The sequence below is a fragment of the Pseudopodoces humilis genome, chromosome 17 (assembly GCF_049639895.1).
Source record: "Pseudopodoces humilis isolate 2021_Gansu_Grassland_sample_001 chromosome 17, ASM4963989v1, whole genome shotgun sequence".
NCBI classification, from domain to species: Eukaryota; Metazoa; Chordata; class Aves; order Passeriformes; family Paridae; genus Pseudopodoces; species Pseudopodoces humilis.
The window spans coordinates 6,646,493-6,657,082 of record NC_142216.1 but is presented as its reverse complement, the minus strand read 5'-3'; the positions used below and the strand labels follow the sequence as shown (position 1 = coordinate 6,657,082).

At 50.3% G+C, this 10,590-nt stretch overlaps 1 protein-coding gene across 5 annotated transcripts in view; it reads right to left on the bottom strand.

The window, feature by feature from the left end:
* Positions 1-1,985: 1,985 nt before the first annotated feature.
* The window catches only part of PDGFRB (platelet derived growth factor receptor beta), a 31,055-nt gene continuing 22,450 nt past the window's right edge, over positions 1,986-10,590 (bottom strand). For all 5 annotated transcript variants that reach the window (XM_005523570.3, XM_088063488.1, XM_088063490.1 and 2 more), the window contains exons 18-23: positions 10,456-10,578; positions 8,938-9,049; positions 8,561-8,660; positions 8,345-8,450; positions 7,622-7,860; positions 1,986-7,106 (exon numbers count right to left, since the gene is read on the bottom strand). In XM_005523570.3, the coding sequence (XP_005523627.1) occupies positions 6,956-7,106; positions 7,622-7,860; positions 8,345-8,450; positions 8,561-8,660; positions 8,938-9,049; positions 10,456-10,578 (831 nt within the window). In that variant the 3' untranslated portion in view covers positions 1,986-6,955. The remainder of the gene's footprint in view (positions 7,107-7,621; positions 7,861-8,344; positions 8,451-8,560; positions 8,661-8,937; positions 9,050-10,455; positions 10,579-10,590) is intronic.

Genomic DNA, 10,590 nt, shown 5'->3' with positions numbered 1-10,590 from the left:
CTGGGGGTGCTCACTGAGACAAACTTGGGGTTCCTCCCTCCTTTGTGTCCTACTCTTCCTCCTGCAGGTTGCACCCCAAATCTTAAGTGCAAGCAGCAGCTCAGCCACAGGAGTGCAGGTGGAACTCATGTGCCCTGAGCACAGGGCAGGGATGCTCTCAGAGAAGCTGCAACCTTACTTTGAACAATTTGAAGCCCAGGAATATCTGTGGAGGCCCTGGTGGTTGTGAAAGATGGGATGAAAGTTGCTCATTGCCTGGCAGACTGGCTGGGGAAGGGGGAATGGAGGCTGCTGTGAGTCCTGCTTGGGAGAACTGGGAGCTCAGGCTTCTTTCCCAGCCCTATGGGAGCCCAGCACTGAGCACAGCTGGCCATGGTGCCATGCTGCCCTGCCTGCCTGAACTGCCCTGCAGCAGTTTGGGGACACACGTGGATCACCTGTGTCCTGTTGGTACTCAGCTGCTGTCACAGCTACAGGGTTTGTCACTGCGGTGTCTCTGCTTTTTTCAGCTCTTCCATGGGGTGTCTGTCTCATCACTGGAGAGGAGACTTGTTTTGGGCTGGGGGAAATGCCTTGCTGGGGGCCCATGTGTTGGCCTGCTCATTTCCAGCTTCATGACCCCTCTCCAGCATATCCTGACATGCAAAAGGTCTGCAAGGTGGGGATCAGTGGGAGCCTGCAGGGTTCAGGGCTGAGGTCTGTCAGTTCCCCCTCTCTGCTTCCCCCCAAGCTTTTGCAGCCTCTCTGGGCAAAAGGGGATTTTTTTTTCTCCCTGCTGATTCAGCTCCTGGAGAAAAATGCCCTGACTGAGCTGTGCCAGGTGACTCAGAGCATATCTGGGGACAATCAGCCTGAGCTGGTCAGGGACACTGCAAACCTCCATTCTGGAAAAATGAGCAAAGGCAGGAACCCAGACAGGCTGTGCTGGAAAGAGAAGCCTTGCTGGAACTTGGACCTGCTTGTGCTGCACTCCATGCCTTGGACCTTTGGGTACACAGGGAGTTTCCAGGAGCTGAAGGAGGCACGACTGTTGCCAGTGGAGGCTGCATCATGTAGCCAGAAAAAGGGTCAGCACTGATATGTTTGAACCAAAAGCCTTTCTTTGTAGCAACCCTGGGCTTTCCAAGCCCATGGCTCAGAGAAGATGCAAACATCCCTGCTCTGCAGCTTGAGATGAATTTTGGAGGAGCAGTTAAATTTGAGCTAGAGAGAGGAGAAAACTTTGGGCAAGGCTCACAAGGTACCTGTCTCTGACGTGGCTGGGCGACCTCAGTGCTCTGGAAAGGTGGCTGGGGAAAGGTGATAGGAGCAGAGTGACATGTGGATTTGAGAGAGTGGTGGTGTGGGGAGCCAGGATTTTGGAGTTGCATCTTTTGAGGGTATCAGCAAATTCCTCATCCTACAGGGATGAGAGGAGAGCTGGCCATGGGATGCCCTGTGTGCTGCAGTGTGGCTCCTGCTGGTACCCTGCCCTATTGCTGTCTCCAGGCCCTCCCACTGCCCTGAGCTATTAAACTATGTGGGAAAATCAGTGCTGTGGTATCTGCCATCTCCTTCAGGCCAGCCACTGTTCAGTTTGTCATTTCTCCTGCATCCTCACCCTGATATGAGCACAGACACAACAGTGCTCCGAGGAGCCAAGTCCTTAGCTGGGACTGCTGGCCCAAACCCCAGGCAGTGGGGATACACATGAGAAGCATTCCTGGTATCCTTCCCTCTACCCACCTGCCACATCACCCACAAGCTGCACAGTTACCAGAGAGATGGGGCAGATCCTGCCCCTTTTCCTTACCCTGTCTCTGGGCTCGGCTGCTCCTTGCAGGGCTTCTCCCTGCCTGGCTCCCAGCTTGGCTTTCACTAAGCACTGTGGTCATGCACAGTGTATTAACATGCTTAGCCCTCACCCACCACAGGGTTAAGCTGTATTCCCAGCCCCCTCTGAGCGGGAGCAACCAAAAGCAGGCAAATAAAGGAAGAGATGGGACTTTGCAAAATGAAAAACACCTTTATTTTTAAACTCTTTCTTTAAAAACGTATTTGTAAAAGTTTACAGCATAAAAATAATATCTCATGGCTATAAATGTGACATAGTACAAATCCTACAAATACAACTGTAAACCTAGAAAAATGTTAACTCTTTGGTACCTTAGTCTGAACTCTGTTTTTCCCTTCACCCTCATACTGATTTTGACAGAGAGCATGGAGATAGGTGCTGCTGCTGCTGTTCAGAAAGGCTGCAGAGGAACAGTGTGATGCCAGCAAGCCAGCACAGCAGGATGGGGAGAGGGCACACTTTGGGCAAGATTTATAGTTCTGGTTGCAATCAGTCCTTGAAGGAGGAAAGAAGGGACACTGCAGGCCTCCCAGCACAGGCTGGTTTCCCTGCCTCCTCCCACCTCAGGCAAGAGTCATCTCTCCAAAAGGTTGCTGGAGTAGTTCCCCCACCTTTGCCAAAGCCGACTAGATCCACCTTGGCATTTCCCAGAGGCCTCAGGTCTCCGGGTGAAACATGGGAACGATGCTGGTAGCCCAGCAACCCGTGTGAACCCTATGAAAACTTATTCTTAGCAATATCTGGCCTGCTTTGGGCAAGTCCTGAAGACAACACGGTGCCTCCACTGTTACAGTCAGCACTGACCACTCAGCATCCAGGCAGGGCTGGGGTCTGCTGCAGGAATGACCTTTGTGGCCCTGGAGCTGCCCAGTGCTCAGGGAGAACCTGCAGCTGCCCTGGCTGCTCTCTGCCTGGGCAACCACCGGAGGCAAAGGATGCCAAAAGGTTACTGAGGGCCACCTAAGGGCAACCTTTGTGTTCTCCAAGTGGGAACACAACCAGGCTGCTTCCAGGCTCCCTGATCATCCTGGAACCTGAGCTAAGCACTGAGCCCAAGCAGGGCTCTTTCTTGCACTTGTGCATTGGAACAGGAGGTTTGTCTCCTTAGAACTCTGTGAAATCCCCTTCTCCAGATCTGCCAACTTTGCACAGACCTTGGGCTTCCTCACAGGCAAACCCTAAGTGCTCTGTGCCCTTCATTTGTGGTGCTGTCTCTCCCTCAGCCCAGAGCCCTGACTGGGAAGAAAGAGAAGAGCTGCTTCTCACTTCTGGCTGACTTCCCCTGGCTGCACATCTGCACTGCACTTCTGCCCCCCATCCCCGTGGGACCCTGTCACAGTCCCCTTGGCAGGTGAACAGAGACAATTTAGTTACAAGTAAAGTCCACTGTGCTCTAGATTTCTTAACATAACACAAACAAACACTGAACGTGACACTCGCGCTTAGAAAATAACACACTCAAACTGAGAAGGACAAAAGGATTAAAACCTGTGCACACATCAGTCTGAGGAACACCTTAAATGTGGAAAGAGACACCAGAGTGCTGCATTAGTTTCTGGGATACATGTATGAAATAGTGACTGGCAGTAGGATTATGCATATACTGGTTCTGATAACAATGTAAGAGCCGTAGAGTAAAATATAATCTACAAATAAAAATATATTGCACTAGAGATGGGCCCAAGCTGTGGCATGTGCCCCTTCATGGTGGGGGGGCTCAGTTTGGGTCCACCTCTAAAAACAAAAACACACCCAAACAAAAATACTGATCGGCAAAACAGAAACCCCAGTGGGACCAGTTCCCTTCAGAGTCTCACTGGAGAAATTATGGCTACAAAACTGATGGGCCCAGAACAGCCAAACATTTCTCCTGGCTCTCACCTGCCCTTGCAGGGACTGGAACGCAGGCAGCAGAGAGAGAGGGAGTGTGGGGCTGGATCTGTCATTCCCAGCTCTGCCAAGCCCTCTCTTTGAGGGATGCTTAGCAAAATATGTTGGCTTTGTCCAGCTGCCAGCTTTTCCCTGGCTGAGAAGGTCTGGTCACTGCAACTTGCTAAAAGTGCTGTGAGAGGTTGAGTAAGGACAGGAAAATACCACCAAGTGCAAGACTCAGCCCTGAAAATCACAGAGCCAAGGGCAAGTATTTGGTTATATTCCTCTGGAGTGCAGAAATGTACCATTTTGCAAAGAGTCTGGTGTACCTACTATAAAAAGGAATAGGGAGGTGGAGGTAGCATCCCATCAGCAGGAAGAACAGATTTTGTTGAAATAATAATTGCATTGAATCTACAAATAGGACAAAATGCAATAGGCATTCAAATGTAGCTAATGCCCAGCTAATAGGACAGGATACCTGAGCTCCCCCAGCAGGGAGACCTCCCCTTTCAGGACCATGGAAACTATTTGATGGTGGGAAATTAGTAATTTAATTAGCAAATAAATCTGTACAAGATGAAGTACAGAACAGGATTTTTGAAATAAGCAAATGGCCAAAGGGAAAGTGAGAAGGTGCTAATTGATGAGGAAATCTTTGGGCTGGATGGAGGTAGTAAAAGTAGCTCTCTCAGATTGTCCTTGTTGCTAGAAGTATCTAATATTTTTATTAGTCAGTCCAGCCCAAAAAAAACAGTTCGTTAACAAAATTTGCTGATGACCCAATGTCTGGAACAGCAGGGAGTAGCCTGGTTAGAAATGCTGGAAGTGTAGAAAGATGTAGGTGCCTAGATTGGTCAGAGGATGACTCTAAGCTCTCAGTATGTTGTGGCTGGGAAAAAGCCAATATTATCCAAAGCTACACCAGGCAAGTTGAGACCAGCACAGGCCAGAACTATTAATGCCCTGTGTGAGGGCTAGGCTGGACCTCACCTGGAGTACTGGGTATTTCTGGTCACCTTTGATAGAGAAGGATGAATTAAAAATGGAGCTGGTGCAGACAGGGGCTATTAGGATAATCTGATGTGCCATCCTATGGGCTCAAGTTGCAGTGACACAGATCCTTACCAAGCACCTTACATGTTAAAAAAAAAATCAAGTGATCTGACCCAAAGGATCTCATAAATTATTGTTTCTCTGCAGTGAGAATCATTTAATGAACTGTGGCCATAGGACATGCTCCTTCATTACAAGCAGGAGGAACAGAGGATGGAAAAACAGTTGTCATTCACAGTATGTTTCCTATGGATGGTGGGGAATCTGACCACATAGGCTGAAAATATCCTCTGCTGGCTGCCAATAAAAGTGCTATTTCTTATGTTCACATTTTACCAAGGACATCGGCCCACAAAACACCTACTCCTCCTTTAGCTGCACTGGAACGGTAGAAAACTTGAAACAGAAGCTGTTTTGCTGGAGATTGCTGGCAGAAGTTCCATATTTTGAAAAAGAAAAAGAAATTCTCAGTGGCTTTGAGGTGGCAGAAGCCCAGCAAGATGCTGACTGAATTTCTGATTTTGTAAACCTGCCTGTGCAGCTCCTGTAGGATGCACAGAGAGATGGGCATGAGTAGGGCAATGAAGAGTTAATGAGAGCAGGGGACATGCAGAGAACAGAGCTCTGTGTGAAGTGAAACTCATTTCAGAGAAAAACCTGCTGTCTTCTGTGGTGTCAGACCTGTGGTTTTGGGGGTCCAGCTTTCATCTCTGCAGAGGTGGGGTTCACAACTGATTTCCAACGCCTGTTGTTCCTCCTGCTTTGAGTCTGCTCATTCAAGTGCCAGCTGAGAGCAAAAGAAGCCCCTGACCCATCTGTGAGAAGTGGGGAAGGAGGTGAGAAGCAGGGGGAAGGTCTAGGCCTGCTTAGTTTTCAAAACACTCTCCAAGAGAGAGGAATCCTCCCCAATTCCTCTTACCCTGCTTGGTTCCCTGTGACATTTCACAGCCCTGGCAGGCTACAAGTGGCTCTGCCTGACCCCAGAAGGTGGCAGGGTGTAAGATACAGTTCAGCTGTGACCAAGGAGCTTCCCAGACTCCCTCTCTTTCTTTGGTGCTATCCCTGGGTTGGTGTTCTGGCGTCCTTATTTCTGCCCATAGTCTTGCTGTGACTCAGGAGGGAATGATGAGTCCTCCCATCCAGAGGAAGGGTGTTTGGGTGAACAGTTTATCAAAGGTGAGCCTTTTCTTCCCAAAGACAAGGCACAAGGATTCTGCAGCTGGCGTGGTTATATGATTTCCCAGCAGATGAGCTGGGTGTAGTGGCAGTAGATTAATGAATAACCATATTGCTTCCTTATACTGGCCCTGGCTAGTGTATTAATATATTTGTTCCCTTTAAATCTTCAATGGAGAATAATTAGCTTAGTGTCCACACAGACAACACGAACAACAGTGACTACCCTCTTTGCTTCTATAACCAAGTCATTGTGAGGGCATTTGGAGCTCCTGGCATGTCCCAGGGGCTCCTGGTGCCATGCTGGGCACAAAAGGGTGTGACAGCCTCCAGGTGAATGCAGAGCTGTGCCCCAGAGCTGTGAGTACCTGTAGTGCTTGTGATGCTCTATCCACCACAGAAGCGCTGTCAAGTGAGGAGACACTGGCTGGCCTCTTCAGGACTTGACTGTGCTTGGGGAGAATCCAATGTACTCCTGACCTCCAGCAGCTGAAGGTTGGTGTTACAGGTTCTCTACACCCCAGCAATGGGCTCCAGGTGGATTTTCTGTCCCAGTGGTATTTCACAGAACCACGGTGTGGCTGCTGCTGAGACTATCAGGGAAGTGCTGGTGCAAAGGAGACGAAACTCCTTGCCATGGAGGAGGAAGAGGCTGGAGTATCATCTTAGCAATGCAGAAAGTGGCGTCCCATGGAGATCCAACCCACGTCTTCCACTTGAGAAGATGTTGGTCTGTGAGATGTCTCCCTCCTGCAGTGGTTTGATCACTGAGGAGGATGTGGCAGTGATATTGAGGGTTTCTGGCACTGAGCCACCTCTTTTTTAAGGGGGAAGGGGATGGCAGTGGGGAAAAGTCCTTAATTCCCCACCCAGCACTGGGAGACAGGAGGGAAGGAGGACTGCTGGGACAGGAGGGGATGTCCTGATGTACAAGCACAAACATAGCTCTCTGTGACATCTGGGTCAGCCCCTCAGCTGGCCTCTCCATGAGGAGATGCAAAGTCATCCCAGCTGTGACTACAGGAAACTCTCCTCCACCTCTTGGTGTCCTGTGGTTGGCTCCTGGCAGCCTGGTTGTGGGTCAGATTCCTGCTCCTCGTCCTCCCGGAGGCCCAGAGGGCTGTCACAGGATATTGTAGATGATGTGTTGGCCTCGTTCAGCACAGAGCTGAAGGGAGACAAGAGGGAGAGAGAAATGAGTGTCCTGTCCCAGGCCTCCTGGTGGGAGAGGATTCCCAGAAACTGAGAAGTGTGTTGAGTTCCCAGGAGCCCCACTCTATCTGAGTAGCTTCCCACAGTGGAACAGACCATATCAGACCATATGAAGGGTCTACTCAGCCTTCAAACACAACACACAGCTGGCTGGGCTCTACAGAACGTGGTTCCCTGTGTGCTCTCCTCCCTGTGCGTGGGGTTGCTTGTCCTCAGCTGTGCAGGCTGATGTGCAGGGATGTGACATTGTGCCCTATCTTAACTCATGTCCCAGCTCCACTGGTTCATCTCCATCCCTGTGGGCTCATGCAGGTCACAGCACCTCAGATGGGGTGACACTGCCCTCCTTCTCTCCCAGTATATCCACCCCTAGTCTGTGCCTCAACAGAGCATCCCCCTTTCCTCTTGAGGTCCCTGTTTCAGACTTGGACAGTTGGGGGAAAGGCCAACACTCAGAAGCAATGTTTTTACCTGGCCCGGCTGAGGGAGGCCTCCTGAGGGAGGTCACAGTTTGCCTCAGGTTTGGGGTCGGGAAGAGGGATGATATAATCGTTCTCTCCCCCGTTCTGGTGCACGGCTGTGTAGAGGATGCTGCTGCTGGGGGAGCTGGCAGCAGGGCGGGCGTTGTTCAGAACAGGAATGGTGGGTCTTGTGCGGACAACAGCGGGGTGGTCACTCTTCATGAACTCTTCATCCACCTGCTGGTACCTCTGCTCCCACAGGGCAGGTTACCAAAGAAAGGGAAGGTCTGGTGAGTGGGGAGAATGTACTTGAGTCATGTTTCCTTTTCCTGCCTGCCAGGGTTTTCCTTGTGGGGCTGGAATATTCTAGCTGGGTCCAGCTGCCCTTACTCCAATAAAGACAGGCCATGAACCTTTCGTAAGGGAGCGATCAGTGGCACAACTTCACAGCTCCAAAATCCCAAACAGTTGGAGGCAGGATTTTGATCTCCTGCCAGCTCTGATTTCCACAGTTGCTGAGTTACCAGCTGCCTGTCTGGCGAGGCAGTTGTCTCGGCAACGTTCCTGGGGTGCCCAAACCACCTTCACTGGCTGCTCCAACTAACGCAGCCTTGCTCACAGCAGAATCCTCTGGCACTGCAGCACTAAACATGGTCTCCAAACCCTCACTGGGGGCCCTCACCAAGGCACTGACCCTCTTCTGTCCCTCCAGCACAGGGTTTTCTGGATGTACCTTTCTGTAGCAATCCACCAGGAGGCTTCCCATAAGCACCACCAGCTGTGAGAAAGATGGCCTGATCTCAAACTTCTCCTCCCAGCACTTCTGCATGATGCTGTAGCTGCCAAGAGGGAAGGGAGAGGACTGAGTTAGCAGGTGAGGAAAGCAGGTAGAAATGCTTCTGTGGTGTGTAGAGCACATCCAGGGTGAGCACATGTTGACAGCACTCACATTTCATCAGAGGCATGGGTGGGTTTGGACATCCGATAGCCACGTTTGATGGCGTTGTAGAACTGCTCATTCATAGGCAGCTCAGGGTATGGAGTCCCTCCTGGGGGTAAATGGAGATCAGGAATTAGGCTGCAGGATTGCCTGCCATCCCTCCAGCCAACATGCACTTCACACCAAGATTTTCTTGTTTCTTTACCTTTCATCTCACTTCCAAATGCAACGTGAGCATGGGGAAGAAGGAGAGAGGGAATGAAGTGCTACTCTGACAGGTGAAGTAGGGACTTGAAGGTTAGAAATGCATTTTTATTGTTTTTGAAGGGGTCCAGCTAACATGTTACCAGAACTACAGACACCACCATGATCTCCAGGGCACTTACCTAGAGTGAATATCTCCCAAAGAAGAATCCCAAAAGACCATACATCACTCAGGGTGGTGTAGAGGTTGTTGAAGATGCTCTCTGGAGCCATCCACTTGAGGGGCAAGAAAGTCTAAGAAAGAATCAAAAATGAAACAAGAAGAGAGTCAGCTGTACCCACAGCACTTGTTTCAAGATAAGAGCTTGACACCCAAATTACAAACAAAGAAGACCCTTCAGATCTGTTGGTGAGTCCAACACATCTGCTGACATTTGCTGTCAGTCGGTTCTGGGAGGGACCAGTTGCCTCTTTCTTTGTGCAGAACAGACACAGTAGGCAGGAGGAAAGAATGGATGTGCTGTATCCATTTCCATCACAGCCTGCCATGATGAATGCACACACGTCCCAGTGTGTGTTCTCTGTTCCCTCGCTCTTGAGGAGGCTACTGACGAAAGACTCCTGAAGAGAGTACAGGCCTATCTGAATTTGGAAACCTGAGACCAGGCTGGAGAAGGCTAGGAGATGACCAGAAAAGAACCAAAGGATACATCCAGCTTCTTTTCTGTTCTTACTCACACAGAGTAATAACAAAGAAAGCCTCACTTGACCAGCTTGTAGGCAGCACTGGCTGTGATGCTTGTGGGATTTTCTTGCACAATGAATACCAAAATAATCTCCAGGAAGGATTGCAATGGGGCTCAGTTTCATTTCCCATTTTGGACAGGAAACCAGCTATGTCAAGGCTGGACTAAAAACCCCGACCCCTCTAGGAGAGGGTCCCCCTGACCAAGCTCTGCGTACCTGTTTGACAGCACATGGGAGAAAGCATGAGAGAAGTTAAGTAGTTTGCAGATTAGATAAAGATTGTGGTTTAAGGCACCTATCTCTATTCTCAGCTCCCCCAGCCTCAGTTTCTCTGGGAATTACACGGCCTGCTTTGCTTGGGATTGGAGATTCACAAATGCCTCAGGGCTGGAGTGGATAGGTTGTTGTTGAAATCACAGGGAAATGCTTTCTGGCAAAGCTCAATTACAGCCTTATCCTCTCCTGCCTTGAAAGATTTGATACATCTCTCTGGAAAGAAGCTGCTTGCAAGAAGACACTTCTTAACTTGTGGTCTAGTGGTTAGAGTGGAGTCCTGTGAATCTCTTCCCAGAGTGGCCAGTGAGTCACTACAGCCCTACCAAGCTGCCCAACCTTGCCCTCCTTCTGCCTGAAGCTCAGGAACACACTCAGTGCTGGCACAATGCAGCACTGCTGCCATTACTGGGACAATGTACAGGGGACAATCCTGAATTTTGCTACTGCTCAGATTCTTCTGTAAAGAGCCAGGAGATGTGGGCATGCAATTCTGCCACTTCAGTGTGCAGAGCAAATGAAGTGAAGGATGGTTGGCTGTTGATGTCATCTCCTGGGAGTCCTGCCCTGTCACCACCTCTGGGCACACTGATGGACAGGTGGCTCACAGGGGGACTATGGAGGGCGTGCCAGGCCCAGAGCCCTGGGAAGAAGGAGCTTGCAAGGCTCCTGGTACTCACACTGCCTTTGGAGATATAGTTGGAATCCCTCATGATGTCCCTCGCCAGGCCAAAGTCACAGATCTTCACCAGCTTCCCCTCACAGATGAGGACATTCCTGGCAGCCAGGTCACGGTGCACACACTGCAGGGGGGA